The following is a 22686-nucleotide window of genomic DNA, read 5'->3' on the forward strand; positions in this document are numbered from 1 at the left end:
ACATTCGTGAGACTCACAAAGCTGTCCAGATGGACACAGGAAGAAACAAAATAGTTCAATCTGCCATTTTAAATCTTTCAAAAAAAAAAAAAAGATCAGAACTGGAGGGTGTACCTGGTGAATTCTACTAAACTTTTAAGGAAGAAGCAACACCGATCTTAGAGTCTTTCAGAAACAGGAGAGGATACCTCACAGTTTTATGAGTCCAGCATTACCCTGACACAAAAACCAGACAAATATTACAAGAAAAGAAAATGACAGACCGGTAGCTCTTCACCAAATATTAGCCGTTTGAATCCAGCAACGTACAAAATCCGCAATACACCAAAACCAAGTGAAATGTGGTGCAGAAGTACAAGGTTAACTTAACATTTAAAAATGTAAAGAAATAAAAACACATTCATCTCAAAAGCAGCAGCATCGAGGACATCAAACACTGTTGACTTAACTCCCAGCAAACTAGGAACGGAAAGAGCTTCCCTAAGCCGGGAAAGGACATTTGCGATCTGCAGACCGAAGCGGACATTATGCTGAATGTAACAGACTGAAGGCTTCCCCCCGCAGCCCGGACGGTGGTCGCCGCCGTGCTGAGCCAGGAAAGACACAAGAAGCGCATACAGGTGGGAGGGAGGCTGAAGTCGTGGTCACGCATGGCAGCGGCGTGTGGGTAGGACAAGCTACCGCTAGAGCGGGTGTGCCAACTCAGCGGAGTCAGGAGAGGTCGCTAAACCAGGGTCCGCTCTTTTTGCACATCAGGCAACGACTGGGGAATGAAATTCAAAGGTGCAGCCCCACTCACTGCAGCATCCAGAATGTGTGCAACGCCCACGTTACAGACCGCACGGGAACGGACGCCAGACGCCGCCAAGGATCGCTGAAAACGATTCAAAGACTCAAAGAGCTGCGTCACGTCAGGGTCTATTTCCCGATGGCGCGTTCAGTCCCACGCGCACGTTCCGGCAGGGTCTCCTTCACACAACGGTGAGCTCTTTTTCGAACGTGTACAGAAGCTGAGTCAGAGCAACTTGTGAAAGAGCGGCTGGAGAGCTAAGTGTCCCTTATTCAGAGACTCGCTCTGACGCCGGACGGACACACGAGCCGGACCGAGCGGGAGCGCCGCCACCCACCCGCGTGCGGCCAAGGCGCCAAGGCTTAGTCTTTGTGTCCATCCGTGGGGGGGGAACTCCGCTTTCTATCTCACACCGTCCCCAAAGCTTAACTTGATCAGGGGCCCAACTGTAGACGCTAAAAGCACGAAACTTCTAGAAGAAAACAGAAGAGAAAATCGTCATGTTGGGAAATACAGAGATTTGTTAGGACACAAAAACCATGAATCATGAAACTAATATTGATAAGCTGAATTTTAATTAAATTTACGTTTTGCTTTTTGAAAGATACTATTAAGACACTATTAATAAAAGGGCCAGCCACATCATGGGAGAGAACGTTTGCAGGACGGGGAGGTAGCACATTCAGAATATACTTTACAAAACACGTACAATTCACAAACAGCAAAAAACTTTTTAAAACTGAGGGAAAAGTTTGAACTCTGACCCAAAGAGGATACGTAAATGGTGCTGAGGCACATGGAAGGACCTTGTCATCTCGCTAGTCCTCATGCACACTCGCACGACAGGAGAATTCACAGCTCTCAGAACGACGCGGTACCAAGTGTCGACAAGGCTGTTGGTGAGGATGGGAGAGCTCCGGCAGTTTCTTCTTAAACGTGCACTCCCCGGAGACCCGGCTTTTCCACCCCGAGGTATTTACCCCCGAGAAATAAAAGCCTTGTCCGCCCCACCACGTGGGTTTGGTTTTTCCATCGCAGCTTTACTGGTAACAACCCGAACGTCCTTCTGCTGGTGCACAGATGACTTCGTGGTCTTGCAGCGGGACCCGCCCCATCCCCTATGAGCACCATCGTGGGTTACAAATGTTGAAATATCAGTGTTGATTTCAGTTCCCATTGCGTCTCCACCATGAGGAAAGGGCTCTGGTTAACCACATTTCATTTCTCAAACAGGCACAGGCCCTGGGTGACGCCACCCCAGACCCCAGGGCCCCCAGACTGCGACCAGGTGAGTGTGTCACTGGAAACGTGAGCTTGATTGAAGCTACAGTTACTCCCGCAAGTGACTGGGGCTGTGTGAGTTACTCCGCTTTCCAAGAAAGTGTTTTGGTTCTTTTTTTTATGAGAGTTCCTTTTTCATGACCGTCTGAAAGGGAGACTACCATGGTTGGAGTATTTCAAGGAATCTACCCAAAAGCTGTCAGAGATGTGTGCAAGACGTGCAGTGGAGACGTTCTCGGTGGCGTCGTTCTAAACTGCGGACAAGCACAGGCAGTCCTGTGTCCTGAAGGAGAGGGCCGGTCTTCGCACGTGCGGGGCAGGACTCCCGCTTCTCCCCCACCCGTGAGCACACGGTTCACTTGCGAGCTGACAGTTTCCCCGTTGTCCTGACGCGCTCCTCACTGACCTACCCTGTAACTTCGCTTCCAGCTGTGATCTACTTGCCTTTTGTACCACTAATAAGCCAAAGTAAATATTTTTGAGGTAAAAAGGCAAGAGAATTGGGAAAGAGAAGTGAAAAAAATCTCGTGTCCTGATGGAAAATGACAGCAGCAGGGCACAGACCCAGCCGTGACCCCGAGGGCACCGCGCAGCGCCCCGCCTCCTCCAGGCCTGGTGCTGGCGAACCTCACCCTCCTGCGGGGTTTGCCAGCTGTTGTTGGGCGAAGGAGAAATGACCGGGCTCTTACTTGAAACGACTATGACCCAATGGGGCAGCCCGTGTGTTGCACAACGGCAAGAGCAAAGGTCACGCCCCTTAAGAGTCGCTGCCCAGTACACACTGCCAGTCGTCCGCAACCTCGTTACCTTGTGAACGTACCGTTTGTTCCCACGACCGTCGGTCTTCCGGGTCTCCAGGCACGGCAGCCTGGGTCACACGGTCCTTCTCACGCCCCTTCTCGTCTGTACCTTCTTTCTTCCCAGGCACCAACCTGCAAAGCACCTGCGGACCTGCTCAACAGCCCTAACCAAAGCAGTTTCGGGAACTAACTCCTGCCCCGGGCATTAGTAAAGGAAACGGTTAGGACGGAGCCTGGGGGCTGGCGGGGGACACACAGGCCCGCCCGTCCTCCGCGGCAGACCGCTCGGCAGATCGGGCAGGAAACCTGGGCGAGAGCGGGAGGGCGCTACGAACAAGCACGTGGGAAAGGACGGGAAAGCCCGAGAGTCGAGGACCGCCCGCTGGTGACGGGAACACGGGCGCCTCCAGCTCGAGGCACAAACACCTCCGGCCTCGGGGCAGCAGGGCGGGCCGGGACACGGGTCTGCGCCACCGCGCGGGAAGCGGCCGGCGGGCGCGGGCCGGAGCTCGGGGCCGCGACGGGCGCCGACCCGGGGAGCCGCCGGGGAGGGCCTCGCGGGGGCTGCAGCGGCGGGGGCCGCCAGCTCCTCTCCCGGGCGGGGACGGGGGGCGCCGCACCAGGGCTCCGGCCCCCGCGGGAACGATGCCCGCGCCGCGCCCCCACCCGTCCTCCGGCCGGGGTCACGGCTGCGGCCCCCGCCGAGTCCCCTTCCGCCCCGTCCGCCTGGAGCTCCGTCCTTCGCGGGGCGCACGGGGACCGCAGCGTCCAGGCCGCGTGCTCGAGTCCCGCCTTCCCAGCCCCGCGGCCGGCCGCTGGCGACTCCGCGGCCGGCCGGAGCCCGCGTACACTGCCCGGGCCCCGAGGGAGCAGTGGTTCCTGTCGAGGCTCTCGGGCGGCCCCGGTCGGCGCAGGCCTCGGCAGGGAACCGCCCCTCGGGCCACCCGTGTCCCCCGGCGGACGCGGAAGAGCCGCTGAGGAACTCCCCTCCCCCCGCCGGCGCCGCCCGAGCCCTCTTTCCGCTTCAAGCCGGCAGGCCCCTCCCCGGCCCGTAGCTGGAGTCACGTGGAGCCACGACCACGTGTCTACGGTCACGTGCCTTCGGGTCACATGCGAGGCGGGCACTGGCCTGGGCGAAGGCGGTGCGTCCTCGTGCTCTCGCGAGATCCGCGGGGTCACGTGACAACGCGGGCGCGGCGCGGACTCACGTGACGGGCGCCGCCGGCCAAAGGGTCTCTCGCTCGCCGCGGGCGCCACAGCGGCAGGGTCTCTGGACCGCGGGACCCTCGCCCTCACGCCGCCCCCCGCCCGCCCGCCTCCGGCGCCCGCCCGCGGTCCAACCGCCCCCGACCCGCTCGGCTCCCGCTCCGGCCTCGGCAGCCCTCGCGCCCATGGCGGCCCTCGGCGGCGCTCGGCGGCGGCCTCTGCTCCTGCTGCTGCTCGGTGAGGGGCCGGGCGCCGGGGCCGGGGGAGCGGGCGGGGGTGGGCGCCCGGAACGCGGGGGAGGCCGACGACGTGAGGGCCGGGGGAGCGGGCGGCGGGCCGCGGGTCGTCGTCGCCTCGGCCGAGGTCGGCGCCCGGGGTCGCGCGGAGCCGTGCGGCCGCTGCGTGAGGAGGTGCGACGAGAGGGCCGCGGGCCGCTCCCGCCGCGGGTCAGCGAACTCGCTTTCTGGCGTCGAGTTGGGACACCGCGGGGACCCCGGGGCCGGGCGCGCTGTGCAGCCGGGGCGGCCGGACCTGCCTGGGCCCTGTCCTGCCGCTGGCGCGGGTCTCCCCGGGAAGGGCCGCGGCGCGGCGATCGCGGCCTCCTAGAAGCGTCTGCGCTCTGGGTTTCTGTCCGTCCGGGTCCGGTGCGGCCGCCCAGTGGCCGTGCCGGTGTCTGGCGCGGGGTGCAGAGACGCCGCTGCTGTGCCGTGGCCGCTGGCCTCCGTCCGGACCGACGTCGGGAGCGGCGGGGGCGCCCGGTGCGTTCCCGAGGGGGACGGTGCTCCTCCGTCGTCTCAGCGGGAGCGGGCCGCTTGCTGTCGTCGGGGTCCCTGCGCGCCCGGACTCTGTTCGGATGCCCCTGCGCGAGCCCCTCCCGCCAGTACGGCGAGGCCCCGCCGGCAGCGTCCGGAAGACCCTCGAGGGGGAGCGCCCGTGAGGGAAGGACGTGGGGCGCCTGCCCGCCGCGGGGTCTCTGCCTCTGGGGGCCTGCGACTGTGGCGGGGGCTCCGGGCTCCCGCGCTTGTTCGCCTGTCGCGTGCCACGAGTGGCGGAGCCGCATGAGTAACCGGAGGGTGGCCGGACTCGGGCAGCGGAGCCGGAGCTCTGCCCTTCCCCGGCAGGCGTGCGTCCTGCCGGCGGCGTGTCTGGACTCCTCCCTGGAGGGGCTCACAGACTCGAGGGTTTGGTACTCTGGGTTTTGAAGCTCCCCTGGAAAACGAAGAGAAGCAGCCTTGGGTCCCTGGTGCTGGTGGCTGGGAGTCCTGTAGGCGTCCTGGCTGTGTGGCCGGAGCTTGCCGGAGCTTGCTGGCTCGGCGTTCCAGGTCTTCCCGTCCGTTGAGATCCAGCTCTTAGAGAAGGTAGATTCCTTTGGGTTTAGGTCCTTTTTTCCTTGCAGATTTTGCTTGTTTATCTGGCAGAGATTGCACAGGCAGGGAGAGTGGGAGAGGGAGAGGCAGGCTCCCCGCCGAGCAGGGAGCCCTTGTGGGACTTGATCCCAGGGCACCAGGATGGTGACCCGAGCTGAAGGCGGCCCCTTAACCAGCTGAGCCACCCAGGCGTACCAAGGGTTTGGGTCTTTTTAAAATGTTTATTTTGATGCATCATTTTACCAAAAAGCATCTTTTCTAAAGAATACTTCAAATTTCAAAACTACAAATTCTTCCTGCGTTCACAGTTAGGTCATTCTTAAAGCTTCATTTGTGTTTCAGTACTTGGTAGAGAGCAAAACCGCGGGTGAACCGAAAGTGTCCAGTACTAGGGATTAGGGGATATTGCATAATGTGACTCTTCAAACCACTGGTGTTAACTAGATGACGTCCTTCCCCTTTCCCGATAAAGAACTGTCACTCAGGAAGCTTGAAAAGTCTTATTCTGGTTAGTAGTATTCTTGATTGTGGGACTTTTGTCAGTTGCTTGGGTTGGTGACCAAATTCTTCGGTGTATTTGAAGTTGACGTATTCAGGGTCCATGGCCTCGAATTCCTGTTGTTAGACCCTCCCTGCTGTCTGCGTCCCGAGGACTTGACTGTGTGTGCCGCGTGAACGTCATCTCAGTTGTGCTGTGATCACTTACACACAGGTCTCCCTTCCTCGTCTCACAGCCCATCTCGTGCCTCCCACATAGCAGGTCCTCCCTGCGTGCGCACAGACGCCCCGGGTTGCAGCCGTAGGGCCTCACCAGAGGCGCAAAAGTCAGCTCTTCAGAAGTGGCCTCACCCGGGCCCTGCCTCTGTGGATCGGGATTCCCTATGAGGGGTGGAACCTTGGTCTTTTTTAATCCTTTCTTTAAATCTTCATAGATGATTACATATTACTGATTAAGAAGAAAAATATTCGGTTTAAAAGCATCAAATCAAGACAGACTAGGAAGTATTTTTTTTTTAAATATATTTTTGAGATTTTACTATTTGAGAGAGCGCGTGCATGAGCGGAGGGATGGTGGGGGGAGAGGGAGATACAGGCTCCCTGCAGGGCAGGGAGCCCAACGCAGGACTCAGCCCCAGGACCCCAGAATCGTGACCTGAGCCAAAGTCAGATGCATAACTCCGCAAATAAAAATGTTAATGTAGAAGTTTATTGATGTGTTTGTTCGGGTGGCAGTGTCTTCATTTCAGAAATGAGTGTTTCTCAATTTGAAACCTATTGCTCACTTGGCAAGTGTTGGAGAGAGAACACGGTTCGGATGTGGCACCCAGTTCCACGTTACTCAGCATCACTAACTAGCTGTGTGATCTTGAGCAAGTTAGTGTCCCTGTCTCAGTGTCCGCAGCTATGCAAGGGAATCCTGACTGTTAAGGTTGCCATGATAGTTAACTGCAAAGTGCTTGGAGCAGGGCCTGGCACGTAGCAAGTGCCTGTTAAATAAAACACTCTGCATTTTGTGGCATGTATTGAGGACTCAGTGATGAACTTGGTGGTTGAAGTCTAAGCAGTTCTATCTAAATAAACGTCAGTGCACATGAAACCCGATGCTGATGCCCGGTACTGACTGCTCTGCACACACGGGCTCATTTGATACCTCACAGCCCCAGCGGGTCAGCGCGCTTGTTCCAGTTCATGGGCACATAAACGGCAGCAGTTGCTACTGGCCCAGGGTCACACGACTAGCGTGACGGAGTAGCCTGTCGTCCTGCTGCTGACAGCTGGCGGCTGTGCTTGTTTCAGAGAATGGAATTGCTACCAGTGGAAGTGCGTGGAAGGAATAAGCCAAACGTGCTCCTTCGTATGACCCCTGGAGAAAGGCTCAGGTCCATGCCTGTGGGAAGGACTGCTTGCGGTGAGCCATTGCCAGCAGGCCGGGGAGCTGGCTTTGAAGAGGGACACCCACTCCTCAAATCACTTTTTAATGCATTTAAGATTTTTTTCTTCTTAAGCAGCTGTCACTGTTACAGAATATTTTTTTAAAACATCTCACACCATTAAGGGCTCCTGGGTGGCTCAGTTGGTTAAGCGTCTGCCTTTAGCTGAAGTTGTCATCCCAGAACCCTGGGATCGAGCCCCACGTCTTGGGCTCCCTTCTCAGCCAGGAGCCTTTCCTCTCCTTCTGCCCCCTCCTTGCTTGTGCCCACTCTCGCTCTGTCTCATCTCTTCCAAATGGATAAATTTATTAAAAATCTTACAGAAAAAAATCTTTTGACCATTAGCATACAGACATTTCTCTTACAGTTTTATGTTCTGATGCTTTCTCTCTTTTTCTTGACCTCTTTTTCTTGACCGAAATCGGGCTTCTGGGGCTAAGTTTCTTGTTTGAACAACTGAAAATTTCTGGACTGCAGAATAATTGTGGGTCTCTAGTGCTGGTAAAACTTTAAATTTGTTTTAGTAGTACTTCTTGGTTTTACTCTGAAGGCTTATGTCTTCAGACTATTTACTAAGTGAAAAAATTCTGTGTTTAAAAATATTCTGATGAAGTGCTTTGAGTCAGTAGAAAGTGTTTTGATGATTTCGGGAACTCATTTGTGGAAGTGCAGCGCGGTAGAAAGTGGTCCGTGTATGATCCCGAGCGAGGCAGCGCCCTGCCGTGTCTGTGGCGTACGCACAACCACGCGTGACTCTGCGGTGGCTGAGCAGCGCCGCAGCCCTGTGAGGGCCTCTCAGGCCCAGGAGAGCCTTTGACCGGTGCACGAAGTAGCCTGTGTCCACCTGATCTGGGTCAGTGTCTGGTGTCTCCCTGGCTTCAGCGCACATGCTTTAACATGCTTCTGCTCGCCTGCGGCTCTCTGCATCCCGGGTACATTTAACCCGTCCTTCTCTGAAGGCATGAGGACGATTTGTTTGGTTTTTAAACAAACAAGTTAGAAATGAGCTGTGGCATTTTCTCTAGGTTTTACAATGGAAATTCATTTATCAGAGTCCCTGAATATTCTGGGATGTAGGTTAAAAGTTTGCAAAGCAAAACAAACCGCACAGGTTTCTTATTTGCCCTCGTTTGCTTCATTCTCGTGCACCAGCTTCTTGTGGACACAGACTTTGGTATTTCTCGTACCGGAAACTTACGGGAAGGTATGTGGGGTTTCTGGCTATGTTTCGCTTTGTGCCTAAATAATAGTTGGCTTTAAAGATTTTATTTTGTGAAAGTTCGAAGGGAAAAATAAGTCGTGTTTGTTGGAGTCATCTACTTTGCTAGGGACAGGGATTTTAGGGTGCAGAGTTACGAGTGTCCGCTGAGTGTGCGCCTTCAGAGTGTGCCGTGCACGTCGACACCCGGAGCGGCCAGAGGATGGCTGGAGGGCGTGCAGGGACCGGCAGCAGCAAGAGGGGGGGCATGTCACTGCTGAACCCTGCAGTGCACGCTGCTGGCTGACAGCTTCGGCTTTAGGGCGAACGGAAACACCGGTTTTTGCCAGCTGTGGAAGCAGAGCGCACGGACACGCGCAGCTTGGAGGAATCAGCTGCTGCTCCACCCCGTGGGCTAGATGACACCCACCGCTCGCCGCTCGGGGCGGTGGCATGTCACGAAGCCAGACGTGGCACTGACCCTGAGAACTTAAGGAGGAAATAGCCATCATTGCTGCCGAGCTGGAGGGACCTGTGAGAATTTCATTCTCTCCCCTCCTTCTGGGGTATAGCAGCCCTTCCCAGACACGGTGACCGGTGTCCCAACATCACACGGCCACGGCCAGGGTTCTGTTGAGTTGTTCTTGAGAAGCTTTCTGAAGGTGGGCACAGAGCTCGGGTCTGTGAGCTCATGGCTTTTCCTGCCACGCCTGCGGCTCACGAGAGGTAACACGATCTGACTTTAAATAGTAGTTTAGGACCGTGGCGCCGGGTAGTACCAGTTCTCCCACGGGCTTCTGCAGGTCCGTATTTAGGCTGAGTCGTGCCTCCAGGACCCTAGCACGTCTTCCAAAGGCCCTCTGAGGACTGAGCATGAGCAACGTATGCCCGGGGTGACCTGGAAATTGACAGGTGACCTCCGCATCCGTATCCTGACACCAGGCGTTAAAGAGCTGTCAACCAGGTTGGCAAGCTGATCGATGGACTCAGAGTTACCATTTCCAAACTTGTATCTAGGAGAGACGGGAAAGAAGACCCAGCTGAAGCCAGCCTGGGTAACCCATGTGTCTCTTTTTTAAGAAGCACAGTAGCGACTCCTAGAAAAGCCCATTGTTGCCACAGCTGGAGGCAACAGAAGCACCCACTCGTGTTTTCACAACTGTCTTTGGATATTTCTGTCTTTCCTGGAATTAGCAGGCCTCGTACACGGCGCAGCGGCGATATTTGTGGTGAAGGATGCCAGCGGGACAGCCTGCATCATGGCCGACTTCTCCGCTACCTTCACGGCCGGCTATGACTCCGGGAGCGGGCCTAAGGTAGGAAACACCAGGTCCTTCGTGCGGTGTGTGCGGTGTGTGTGAGGGTGCGTTTATTGTTGTTTTAAGTAAGCGTTTGGAAAAGGACCTCACTGTACCACCGTTGGCGTATGCGTGTGCCCCACTGGGCCGGCGCCCGTGCTCTGTGTACCCCGAAGCCGCGGTCGTGACTAGTAAGCCATCCTGCTGTCTGCTCTCACCGTCTGGTAGGAGCGTTGTCCCAGACTTGTGCACGATTCCTCTCCCTGGTCACAGCGCTGACCAGCCTGGCGTGCTAGAGCCCCGGGACCCCGGTCCTCTCACACACTCACAGGCTCAGGGCACAGCTGTGTCTGCTGTTCGCCGAGCCGCCTGCGAGCAGGGTCCTCCTCTGAGATGCTCCTCAGTTGTCCTCTTAAAGCAGCTTGTACTCCTGCAGGAGGAAAAAGGCTTTTTGCATTTGTAGATTCCTAACAGGCTGCATCTGTATATCTCTCTTTGTTAATTATTTTGGTGGACATTTCACTTCTTCTATTTAACATTGACTCTTAAAGGTGTCTCTCAGCCAAATACTTTCAGTTCTTGTTGAAAGCACAGTGTTCTCCTGCCCGGCCCCAACGTCGGCAGCATCTGTTACACCGCGGGACGGTGGAGTGGGGGCCCGGCGTTGGGGGGAAGGACAGAAACTCCTTTGGGACACTCGGGGCTTGTGCCACATGGTCAGGCCTCATCAGCTCGTGGGTGCCGGTCTCCACATCAGCGTGTTTGCACCCAAGACAGACAGTGTCTGGGCAGGTTCTGTACCGCAGAAGCCTTTCAAGTTACAGAGACGGGTCCAGACACCTCTTGTGGTCATTACTGCTATTTTGTGTTTGGGTTTTTTAAATGTCACTTGGATCTATATTATGTTCCACAAACGGGATCACCCTTGTGCTGCGGCGTGCCCTCCTGTCACCGTAGCTCTGGCACCTCGTGGAGGTGTCATTTCTTGGAGCGGGTTTAGTGGACAGCATTCCTCCACTTTGGTTAGTCGGTGCCGTTCCTTTGGGGCGTCTCTGGGTGGTTTTGTAGTGGTTCGTGTTGCCTGCAGTGGGCAGTTCAACAGTTCTGCAGCAGACACCCCCTGTCTGTGTGTGAAGACGCCTTTTCCTAAGTACAGTCGACACACAGTTGTGTCAGTTTCAATAACTTCGTGATCTGACGAGTTTATCCATATGCTGTGCCCACTGCACATGTCGCGGTCATCTGTCTCATGAAGACGTACTCTGTCAACATTTTATAGCAAACAGGTAGCAGTGGTTTTGTCAAATAACAGCTCGCTTGAAGCGTGATAAATGTTTCAGTCTAACTGCATGACTTTAATTCTGCTGGGAAGTTAAATTATGTTAGCAAAGAACGTTTAATTGAGTAATTGTGAGCTTTGTCTGAAACATTGCTTTTCACGGACCGACACATAATACTGATTTTCTTTATGTTCTTGTTTATGTTGAAAACGAATGTGCTAAGGGTGGCGTCTGAGAAGGAGCGGAGGTCCGACTTCCTGAAGGTCGGTCTTTGGCGTGTCTGAATCCCTTTTGTGACCTGGGTTCTGACTGGGTCTGTCACCCTTTGGTCTAGAACGTGACCTTCGACCTGCCGTCCGATGCAGCCGTATCAAACAGCAGCTCCTGCGGCAGAGAGAGCGCGTCGGACCCCAGTCTCAAGATCGCTTTCGGAAGGGGACATGCACTGACCCTCAATTTCACAAGAAACGCAACACGTTACAGTGTTCGGCTGATGACTTTTATTTATAACTTATCTGACACACAGCTTTTCCCCAATGCAAGCTCCAAGGGTAAGGACCCAAACTGACCCGTTACAAAGTTAAGAAAATTGGATTGGAGAGTATCTAAAATTTTAGTACTTTAAGTAGTTAAAAACTGATATTTTTTTCTTTTAAATACAGATACCAAGACTGTGGCATCTGCCACTGACATCAGGGCAGACATAAATACCAAGTACAGATGTGTGAGCAACGACCGGGTCCACATGCACAATGTCACTGTCACGCTCCGCAATGCCACCATCCAAGCGTACCTTGCCAACAGCAGCTTCAGCAAGGAAGGTAGGCTACTGCCCTTGACCGGGGTGCCCAGGCCCAGCTCCCGTGCCTGCACATGGCTTTGAGCCCAGGCCTGAGGAGGACGTGTGTGTGAGAGCTCGTGCAGCCGGGACTGAGCTGGGGCTCGCACTAGAATTGCATGCTGAACGTGTGTGTCTCTGGGGAAGGTAATCTCTTCGGGTGAGGTTGGACAGATGCTGATTTAAAAGGGCAAAGCAGTTGCATCCCTTGTCAGGGTCACAGGATCTCTTCCCATTCAAGCCAGGTGTCTTTTGACCAAGACCTAGGGTTAACCTCTGTCCAGCTCGGCAGGCCGAGGGGCAGGTGCTGGAAGGATCTTGAGTGCCTTTGGGGCGGGGGTTGGGCAGATGACAGCACCTGCCCGCCCCGCTCCACTGGTGGGCTCTGGGTTCCAGCAAGACAGGGCTCCAGGGCCCCCCGCCTCTGTGGTCTTGGGTAAGGTGCTCAGCCTCTCGTTTCCTTCCCTTGTGAGGTAAGAACAGCCTGTGTTAGCAGGTCCGTGAGGTGGAGATGGAAATCTGTGCTGAGTGCCTATCTCAGGGCCCAGCTCTGAGCTCGTAGTAAGGCGTGTCGTCGTTCGGCTGTGACGCAGAAGGCACTCTCCTCAGTCCTCCAGTCAGCTCCAGGTTGCGGTTGTCTCCTGGAAGGGTGACGGGGGCGATGGCCTTGAAGCCTCCTTCCTCCTGGTGCTTAGCCGAGCTCTTGCGGGCCTTCACTTGCAGCGCCCCCGTGGTGAGACTGGCTCCTCGGAGGTGCCTGCTGGCCTGTGACTGACGTGCACCAAGTCACTGCCGCCGAGGGGCACGACGGACCGGTTAGCAGTTTGTGCCGTTGGGTACGGCCCTCCTGAGAGGCCTGTCTGCTCTGGCCTGCGGATGCCATCCAGCTCACCTCCGGTTTCTCTAAGGCCAGTAAGCTAAACTGGATGTTGTGCTCATCAGTTCAAAGAGAAGAAAAACCAAAAGAATGTTTCACAGCACGTGAAAATGACAGGAAAGTCAAGTTTCAGTGCCTGTAACTGGAGTTTCTTGGAGCACAGCCGCGTTCGTTCACACACTCATTTCTACAGATGCTTTCACGCTCCCATGGCAGAGCTGGGAAGGCACAGCCACTGGACAGCCCCAGAATCTAGGACGTTCACTGTCTGTGACTGGGAAGAGCGGGTGCAGCAGTGTGCAGGGAGGGGAGGGGAGCTGTGCGTGCGCGCGTCAACCACCAGGCTCAAGTGTGCACGCCAGCGCCTGCCTGCTCACGCAGAGGAGTGACCGTGCAGGGCTTTGAGTCACGCAGAAGCCTCCGGTCTCCGGGCGGTGGCTGCGTTTTGTACCCAGCAGTCTGCTCCCTCCAGCCTGGAGCAGAAGGGAAGAGTAGAAACTGCCAGAGACCTTGGGAAATGAGAGCGTCCTGGTTTGCTGGCTCAGTGCAGTGAGCTCACTACTGCCTGGGCCTCTGGCGGTCGTCGGGTAGAGCTCCTCACCTCGACAGCTTGTTTTCTTCTGCTTGGAAAGCTTCTGGCCACAGGCCGAGATGACCCGGCCTCCCATGTGGGCTGCCCAGCTGCTGGGGCTCCTGAGGGCACTAGGGCCAGGGCAGGGCTTGGTTTCTGGGCTAAAACCACCGCGAGAATGTTGAGAGCCTAATTTCTTCCAAGGTTGTTTTGTTTTTTTAATAGATTTTATTTTTCAGAGCCATGTGAGGCTCCCTGTTAAACAGCGAATGCAGGCTTCTCAGAGCCATGTCCACACACGCACACAGTCCCTCACCATTGCCGTCCTGCGTGTCGCTCCCGGCAGAGGACGTGTGCGTGTGATTCCAGATGGAAAAGCTGCCCCAAGGAGGCGGTCCCTCCTGCGCCCACATCCCTGCCGCCGGCCCTGTCTTCGGAGGCCTCCCGTCCTGTCCTGCAGAGGGTTGCCTGGGGGGAAGCTGCCTGCTATGCTCTGTGAGCTGTTGATCAGAAACCTGGTCACAGAGTTGTGTCCCGTGGTTCATCAGAGCTGCTTCCGTTTTATGTTAAAGCTGCTTCTGCTGATCCGTCTGCTTTGGAAAGGAAACGCGCTTCCCCTGAAAGACGCTAGAGCGCTGTCCTAGTGAGTCCGCTGGGAAGAGGGGGTAAGAGGCACCCCCGAGATGCACAGAGTATCCCGTACAAGTTGGCGTGCCCCTGTGACAGGCTGGCGGGCTTGGGGAGATCGTGGCACACCTGCTTACGCTTCACTGGACAGGAAGGAGTCCCCGTCACTGTCAGGTCACATCATCTACAGTCACGCCTGATCAGTCTTTACCTGGCGTGCTCAGAAACAAAACCAGCAAACAGCAAAATGTGCCGGGAGCTCCAGGGACCGCCCCCCACCATAGCACCCACACCGTGATGTCTTTTTTGTTCTGTGGGACGTGGCCCTCCAGTAGCCTGGGGCCCAGTGACTGGGGGAGTTCTCAGAGCAGCCGGGCAGGCGGGGAGGAGCTCCAGAACGGGCGTCTGCTCTATGGGGAGGGGCCACACTGTTGGCAGAAATGACCGCGGCCGTCCTTGAGCAGCGCAGGGGAGCCGTGCGGGCCCGCTTGCTCGCAGTCCTGGATATGCTGCGCGGTTCTGTAAACGTGTTCTCCAGCTTTCGTTTTCCTCTGCCTCTGTTGGGAGAAAACAGCATGCGGTGTCTGTACCGCACAGCCCATGTGTTCATTGGTTGTGTTAGTGGCAAGGCTTCTGGTCAGCCGTAGGCGTTTATGATTTCGGGGGGAGTCAGAAGTTAAAGTGGGTTTTTGAGTTTGTGGGGCCAGTGCCCCTCCCCCATGTCATTTAGGGTCAGCAGTAGTTGATGACCCGACCTGAGCCGTACCGAAGGTCCGCTGCTCGCGTGTCCCACTGTCCTCAGCTCCCTGTGAGCGTGGGGGCTGATCTTCGGAGAGCCTCCTGGCTAGCCGGTACCTGTCACGCCTCTCTTAGTCTGTGCTGCGGTCTGTGACGCTGGTTTGCAGTCCAAGGGACCGTGTCTTTCCCTACAAGCAGGGGGTCTGGTGCAGCTGCCACTGTACCACGACCGCACACGCGGCTTTGACACGTACTTGGTGTCTGTTAAAACCGAACCATTGGTTTATCTCCTTTTGGGCCAGTTCCGTGTCTTTGGTTCCTAGCCACAGTGGTCTTTTTGGTTTATGTTCTTGGGTTTTTTTTGGTCTGTTACCCAATTGTAAGCTTCTTCGGGGAAAAGATTCCATTTCATGTAGGAGAGTATATTTTCTCTTTTCGTAGTTTGTTCTACTTGTAGATGCTTCATTCAGAATTGTTCCATAAAGGGGTGCCTGGGTGGTTCGTTCGTTAAGCATCTGACTTCAGCTCAGGTCACGGTCCCGGGGTCCTAGGATCAAGCCCCGCATCAGGCTCCCTACTCCACTGGAAGCCTGCTTCTCCCTCTCCCACTTCCCCCTGCTTGTGCTCCCTCTCTTGCTGTGTGTCTGGCAAATAAGTAAAATCTTAAGAAAAGAGAGAGAGAATTGTACCATAAAGATAATATCCAAACATTAGTAAATTTTCGGTCACAAAAACCCACGTAAAGTTTTCATCGGATGAACTGCGGCGTCGGGTCGGGCTTCTGCGGCCTTGCTCATCTGCAGGGTTGTGTGTGGGGGCCTGGACCCGAGGCCCTGGTTCGCTCTGCCCCTCCACGTGCACTGTCCTGTCAGAGAATCTGTGCTTGACAGATTCTGCTTTAAAAGGATTGAGCACAGGCCGAGGCTGCCAAACTGTCCTGTCAGTTTCCTTGCTGACGGTGAGCGCCAAGGAAAGCCACGGGCCTCTTTCCCCTCTGCAGGGGTGGTGCTGGTGATCATTCTGGTCAGTGCAGAGAGCTCTGCCTCGAGGTGGGGCAGGGGGCACGTTCCCCTCTGTGGGAACAGCCTTTCCTGCCCCAGGCCCGCGGAGGATTTGTGTTCATTCATCTTGGCGTCTTGAGTTTCGGTGCATGGCACTGTGGACGCCTCTGGGCCCGCTAGTTCAGAATAGGAACTTTTCGGTGTGGTTGACCCCAAGTTCACGTCCCACGCAGCCCCACCCAGTTGGGCAGCGTTTCTCCCCTAGGAGTGACTCCCAGCGCGGCTCAGGGTGAGGGGCAGCTGCTCACGTGTCTGTCTCCACGTGAGACAGAGCGTGCCGGCTTCCCTGCAGGTCGGCCACTGGCGGGTCGCCTGGGGTCTCCAGACCGGGAGCTGTTGAAACTCACGTGCCCGGGGATCGCGGAAGGGCGTGCAGCCTGCGTTTCCTGGGGTCCCAGCTCTTCCCAGAGGCGGCCTCACGCGCGGGTAGCACGTAGCACCCGCCGCGCCTCCTCGTGATTTCCTCGTGGCAGACGGCGCGCTCTGCGAGGAGGGCTCTCGTGCTGCTTCGGGACGGGCTGTCCGGAGCGCGGACTTGGCATTTGCAGGCAGGGGAGGAGCACGCTGTATCCGTGCGGGTTTCCGCCGTCCGGACGGTGCACTGTCCGTGCTCCCCGGCTGACGTTTTGCACCCCGCTTTGTGAACGCCGTGGATCGTGTGTAAAAACGCCGGTCAGAGCGTGGAGGTGACCCTCCCCCGTGCGTGTGCTGCGCCTGTCGAGGCCAGGACTGGGAGGCCACCTGTTCTCGTTCTTGCTGTTGCACAGTTAATCGTGTCCCGTGTGACAGTTTGTGAGGTACTGAACCGCACAGCTGAAGCCCGAGCCTGCGGCTCAGCCCCGGGGAGAGGCGGGTGGTGCGGCCGGCACATGGTGAGGGGTCGTCTCCCGCAGCGGTCGTCCTGCTGCCACGAGCCCCGGGCACACCCACTCCATCGTGCTCTTTCCGTCTTCACTGTCGGGCTGGAAAGGCATGGGACCCTACAGGATTGTGTGTGGCGTGAAGGCGCGCTGTGTGAGTGCACTTTCCAGAAGCTGTGCGGAACCACTTCTGTGTCACCGTCGTCCTGCGGGGTGAACTTTCCCGTCTCCCCCAGCTCGGCTGCCCCCAGGTAGATGGGATATGGAGGAGGAAGTGGCAGAAAGTCTCCTTTGAGCTCGGAACAAGAAGCGATCAGGTGGTTGGAAGTTTCCGCATCGTCCCGGTGGGCGCCGTGGCCCTGGGAGCAGTGGGCCGGCTCCATGGCTCAGCGGAGCAGAAATGGGGGTGGGGTGGGAATTGGGTGGGACTCATGGAACTTCTCTTCTGAACCTCTTGATTATGCACAGAAACAGGGCGGTAAAACAGCTTAGTTCAGGACTGACGGTCTCTTGGACGTGCCGAGGAATGTCTAGTCGTGTTCAGAGAAGGCAGCGGTCCGTCCCGGGTGCACCTGGAGAGGACGTTCGTTTACCTTGCTTTGGTTCAGTCTGCCCTGACTTTGAATATAGACTTTTGTTGTAAATCCCAGTGGATCGGATTCTGAGAGTCTAAATCACATTTAAACTGCTGAAATCTCCTCTGCGGGCACCGTGTGCCGTCTGCCAAGGCCTGTCCTGCTCCGGCTTCCCTCACTCCTGGATGGCGGTTCCTTCCTGGGAGTTTCTGCCCACACTTTACTGGGCCTGGTGCCTGCCTGTGGGTGCCTTCACCCCTTCTTGCCCCAAATCCCCCCCCCCCTCGCCCCCCCGCCCCGCAGCTGGCTGACTCATGTATCTGGTCTCAGCTCTGGTCTTGTCCTGCAGGGACCCACCAGACGCTCATTCCCCTAAGGCCTCCTGGGTTTGTCTCCCACGGGCACCGTGCTGAAACCACCGGCTTGGCCGGGTGTGTTTCTGGAGCTGTCTCCATCCTCCAGAGCCTGTGAGGTCTCGGGCACCAGCCCTAGCACGCGGCCACACGGAGAACTTTGTTGCAACGATTGCCGGTCGCAGTGGGGTTTGGCTGCCTGTCCCGGCGGCAGGTGACAGTTACGGTTTTCTTTACTTCACAGTGCGATGGGAGTTTTGTCGTGCAGGAGTGTCAGATTTGCGAGGCAGGGTTGCCCAGAGGCTGCGCTGAAGGAGCATCCAGTCAGAGCCGTGGTGCGGTGGCAGGAGTGGGGACGGCCCTGTGGGACAGCGGCGCCCATCTGTCCCGTTCTTGCAGCGTGGGTTGGCACGTGCCATGCCTGGGCAGACCAGGAAATCACATTCTGCGTATGGGGCTCGCTGAGCACCTGCAGGGGTGCCATAGCTCCCGGTGGCTGTGAGGAATTAGGACTTTGTCTCTCTTCCCTCTTGTCTGTCCAGAGACGCGCTGTGAGCAAGACGGGCCTTTCCCAACAACGGCACCGCCGCCGCCTCCCCACCCTTCGCCATCCCCAACGCCCGAGAGCCCCTCTGTGTACAAGTACAACGTGAGCGGTGCCAACGGGACCTGCCTGCTGGCCAGCATGGGCCTACAGCTGAACGTCACCTACAAGAAGGAGGACAACACGGTAGGCTCAGCCCCCAGAGCCCTTTTTCTGTGTGGAGGCTTGGTCCCTGAGCAGCAGGACCCTGCGTGGGAGTCTGACTGAAGTCCGAGCTGTGGTCGGCTTCTCAGCACACGGCCGTGCCCATCTGTCCACACGCCGGGCTGCTGCTCCCTGAGACAGAATCAGGGAGTGGTAGGTGGTCCCCAAAGCTGAAGACGCATGTCGTTTGGCATATTCTTTGGGACAAGTTTACTGATCCCTAAGAGAATGTTAAATTTTCCTTTAAACTTCACTGTTCCAACGTTTTTTTTATGCTTTTCTTTTGAAATAGTAATTCTCCCTGCTGGTGACCGCGTCTTCGGGGCTGTGCAGGGCACGTGCTTGTGATGAGTGTGAAGCGTGCGGCTTTCCGGAGATGGGGCAGAGGGGCGAGTGTGCGTCCTTGTGAAAATAGCAACAGGAGGAGCGGGGACATGGTTTTGGAACCCAGAAATCTGCGCTAGAGTGAACTTTAGATGTTTTCCTTCTGGTTTTGGTTAGAATGACTGTGGCCTTGAAGTTCCTGTTTTAAGATTCCTTTTGTCTTTCCCAGAGTGGGAGGAGCCAGGGCAGGAGCCTGCGCGGTAACTCGTTTGCTTTCCTCACTTAGACCGTGACGAGAGTGTTCGGCATCAACCCGAATAAGACCACCGCCGGAGGGAGCTGCGGCCCCGAGCTGGTGACCCTGGAGCTGCGCAGCGACAGCGTCCCCCTCCTGGCCTTCCAGTTTGGAATGGTGAGGCTCCCACTTCCCCGCAGCCTGGAGGCTTTGGCGTCAGAACCGGGTCGCGCCTCGCTCTGCGGCCAGCTGTGGGTCTTTCTCCCGACCCCTCACGGCCTGCTGCTGCACGGCGGCGGAGCCCAGGGCCCTGTGCGCGGGCTGAGGCAGAAATCCACACTCTGCTTTTGTGAGGAGGGGGGAGTCTGCTTCCTCTGCCGCCTTTTCTGTACTGGTGTTTGGACCCTCGCCCCTGTCCTGTTTCCACGAAGGAGCGCCCTTGCTTGGTTCTTGACGCAGCAGATGTGGGAGTGCCCGCTGCGCTCGGCTCAGCCCGAGCACGGTCGTCCCCTGGCACTCAGTTGCGGGGCAGCGGCTCTGCGTCCTGGCTCTTCCTTCCTTACAGCCGTCGGGGACGCGTCCTGGGTGAAGTTAGCGAAACCACACGGGGAGAGGAGCCGTGCCCTCGGCAGGCGTTGACCGCACACCCCGCCGACGAGCCGAGCGACGGTTGGGTTTCTGCTGATAGACTCAGCGGCACTGGGAAAAGTCTGCTTTTGTAGAAGAGGACTTCTGCAGTCCCTGTTTGGGCGGAGTCTGATTCTGTAAAAAGGTCTAGAGGGAACTAGTTGACATTTCATTCTCGAGGTGTGTGAAGCGCCTTTAACAGACAGCGCACGCCACAGCCTCCTGCTGGAGCTAGAAATGCAGGGTCCGGTGCCCCACCACGCGACCCTTCGGGTGGGGTCTAGCGCGGGAGGCTGGCGGGTGGCTCAGGGCTGTCGTCTTCTCTTTAAGAACGCGAGTACAAGCCGGTATTTCCTGCAAGGAATCCAGGTGAATATGACTCTTCCTGACGCCAGAGGTGAGACCCCCACAGCACCCAGCCCCCCGCCCGTCCAGGCGCCCCGGAGCACTTACTGACCCTGCCTTTGCAGAGCCCACCTTTAAGGCGTCCAACAGCTCTCTGAGGGCCCTCCAGGCCTCCATCGGGAACTCGTACAAGTGTAACGCCGAGGAGCGCGTGCAGGTCACAGAGGCCTTTTCCGTCAACATCTTCAAAGTGTGGGTCCAGGCGTTCCAGGTGCCAGGCGACAAGTTTGGGTCTGGTGAGTAGCCCCGAGGGCAGCGTCGCAGACTGCACGGGCCTGCAGGCTGTGCTTCTGGGTGGGTAGCTGAGCCACTCAGCAGAGCGGATTGCCCTTCCCGCATCACCTTGCTTTTGAGAGGCCCCGCATCGCAGATCGGGGCACGGGGTGCCATGGCAACGGGGGTCATGTTAAGAGCTGGCACGTGTCTTCCCCTGTGAAAGCAGGATATGGGAATGCTGGCGCGTGGGCGGCCGTGTCTGGGTGGTGGTGGATGAGGACGAGAGCCTGAGCTGTTCCATCCTCCCGGCCAGGCTGTGGGGCAGGGGCGGGGTGGGGGGGGCTGTGAGGTCGCACAGGGACAGCTGGCGCGAGCGTGTGCCCCCCGGTGTCCACAGTGGAGGAGTGCCAGCTGGACGAGAACAGCATGCTCATCCCCATCGCCGTGGGCGGCGCCCTGGCGGGGCTGGTCCTCATCGTCCTCATCGCCTACCTCATCGGCAGGAAGAGGAGCCACGCCGGCTACCAGACGATCTAGCGCGGCCGCGAGAGGCGCGGACCGGCCGCCACTGCGGGGCCTCTGCTCGTTCCCCTGAGCTTAGATGGGTGTTAAGGGAGACACACTTTCTCGCAAACTGATTTTCAAATCTGCTTTATCCAATGTGAAGTTCATCCTGCAACATTTACTATGCACAAGAGTAACTCTGAAATGACGGTGTTAATTTTGCTAACTGGGTTAAATATTTTGCTAATGGTTCAGCGTTAATATTTACCAAAGTAGAACTTTAAGGTGGGAGGGTACGAGTGCTTTTCTCAGAGGGCACCGGCTCCGCTGTATTTGGCTTTTTAAGATTCTGGTGTTTGGCCTCTTCGTTCTTGACTGAGATTTTCAGCCTCGCCAAGGGAGGGTCCCTGGTCTCGACCCTAGGACCTCTGAGGACGGCTGGCTAGGTGTTAGGCTGGTTAAGAAACTAGTAGAGAAAGATCTTAAAACAGAAGTACTCCAAAAGGTGAAAATCTGGAATGCTTCCATTTCAATTAAGCTGTAGAAGCCGGGACAGGCCCGGCCCGGCCACCCGCCCCCAGGCCACGCAGCTCAGTCCTCAGGCACGGGCGCCACCGCGCCTCCGGCCTTTCCGTGCTCTGCCACTCGAGAGCCGGCACTTTTTTAAAATAGATAAATGGGTGTTATTTTTATTTACCTTTTTGTACAGTGATTCTCAGTCTTCTGTTTGAGGTCCAGGGTGAGCCTGTTCTGTACTTGTGTAAACACTGGGTATCGCGCTCCGCTCTACCCGCTCGCCGCTCGGGCGGCTGTGCACTGAGGACACTGCACGTCGCGCGTTGCTGTAACAATGCTAATAAAACATGTCTTTCTTTCCTTGTCTGGACCTCGTGCTGCTGTCTGCTCTCACGTGAGGTCTCGACGAAGAGGGGCGGTGGAGGGCAGGTGTCTGCCGTGCCCCTGGCGTTTGGGAGAGCCGGCGTTGCTGCCAGGCAGCGTGAAGGAGAGCAGGAGTTGTCGGCCACCCACACCGCCAGGGGGACCCTGCGGCCCCACCCCTTGGGAGATGGGCCACCTTCATCTCCCCCAGGGTGGTGGCCGCAGGAGGCCCCGCCCGCTGCGCTCAGCGCTTTCAGAGCAGGAGCTAAAGCCTCGGGTTTGTTTTAATCTTTCTTTTTTAAGCCAAGACGTGTACCTTCCAAGGATTCGTGGATCTCGCTGGCTGAGACTCAGGCCTGCCAAGCAGCCTCGGGACCACAGCGTCCCCGAGCTGGGCCTGCCCCAGAGCTGCTTCCTGGGAGGGGAGCGGGGCCACGCGGCGGCGCTGTGTGTCAGGCCTCGCCAGGCAGCTGTGCCCGCCCTACGCTTTTGAGCCTGCACTGGACTGTGCCACAGGGGGCCGCCTCCAGGACTCCCCAGACTCCGGCCGCCTGCCCTAGCCACTACCTCCTCCCTGTGAGAGCATCTCCGCGTGCAGTTTGGTCCCAGTGCAGTGTCTGTGACACCAGGGAAGGGCCGGGCCTCTGCCGTGGCTGCGCTGGGAGCGAGGCCAGCCAGGCCCTCGCCATCAGCACAGCTGCCGTCATTCAGTGCCTCGGCTGCGCTGCTTATTGGGGTGACCCGCAGCCTCAGGGGTGCTGACAGGAAACTCCTCTCCCATGCAGGGCTCTCTCCGTGGCCGAGCCAGAGCCACCGGTGGGGCCGGGGAGAAAGGGGTCTTCGCTGGGTCTTCTCCAGGGACCCGGGGCGACCGAGCTGCAGCTGGCACTCGTGGGCCCGAGGCAGCCGTCCGCCGTCCCCACGGCTCACCTCCTTCCGTCTGCTTTCTTCACGGACGTGATTCCAGAAGTCCTTCTGAGCAATCTCCCATCTAAAGCTGTCACATGCGGTGTGCACAGACCTCGGGTACAGCAAGGTGCCGCGCCCTGGGAGGGACCAGGACTCTGGGCGCTAGTGATATTGCCCACAGTTTGCGG

At 57.3% G+C, this 22686-nt stretch overlaps 1 protein-coding gene and 2 long non-coding RNA genes across 4 annotated transcripts; 1 reads left to right on the forward strand and 2 right to left on the reverse strand.

The window, feature by feature from the left end:
- Nucleotides 1–243: 243 nt before the first annotated feature.
- On the reverse strand, nucleotides 244–3163 carry LOC123924979. Its single transcript, XR_006814879.1, has 2 exons — nucleotides 2892–3163; nucleotides 244–1262 (listed from the first exon to the last, which is right to left on the reverse strand). It is a non-coding gene; the product is annotated as an uncharacterized LOC123924979 (long non-coding RNA).
- Nucleotides 2173–2882, reverse strand: LOC123924980. The gene is made up of 2 exons (XR_006814880.1): nucleotides 2431–2882; nucleotides 2173–2399 (listed from the first exon to the last, which is right to left on the reverse strand). It is a non-coding gene; the product is annotated as an uncharacterized LOC123924980 (long non-coding RNA).
- A 942-nt stretch (nucleotides 3164–4105) lies between the features above and the next one.
- On the forward strand, nucleotides 4106–21596 carry LAMP1 (lysosomal associated membrane protein 1). Of its 2 annotated transcripts, none has more exons than XM_045978022.1 (9): nucleotides 4106–4314; nucleotides 9768–9889; nucleotides 11486–11702; nucleotides 11814–11972; nucleotides 18194–18381; nucleotides 19010–19135; nucleotides 19916–19982; nucleotides 20056–20226; nucleotides 20604–21596. In XM_045978022.1, the coding sequence occupies exons 1-9, from the start codon at nucleotides 4263–4265 to the stop codon at nucleotides 20741–20743; spliced, it is 1242 nt and encodes a 413-aa protein (XP_045833978.1). In that variant the 5' UTR covers nucleotides 4106–4262; the 3' UTR covers nucleotides 20744–21596. The 2 variants fall into 2 exon arrangements, with proteins under 2 accessions (XP_045833978.1, XP_045833979.1); XM_045978023.1 differs by having other exon boundaries at nucleotides 9771–9889.
- The last annotated feature ends 1090 nt before the right edge of the window (nucleotides 21597–22686 follow it).

This window comes from Meles meles, chromosome 14 (genome assembly GCF_922984935.1).
Source record: "Meles meles chromosome 14, mMelMel3.1 paternal haplotype, whole genome shotgun sequence".
Classification (NCBI taxonomy): domain Eukaryota; kingdom Metazoa; phylum Chordata; class Mammalia; order Carnivora; family Mustelidae; genus Meles; species Meles meles.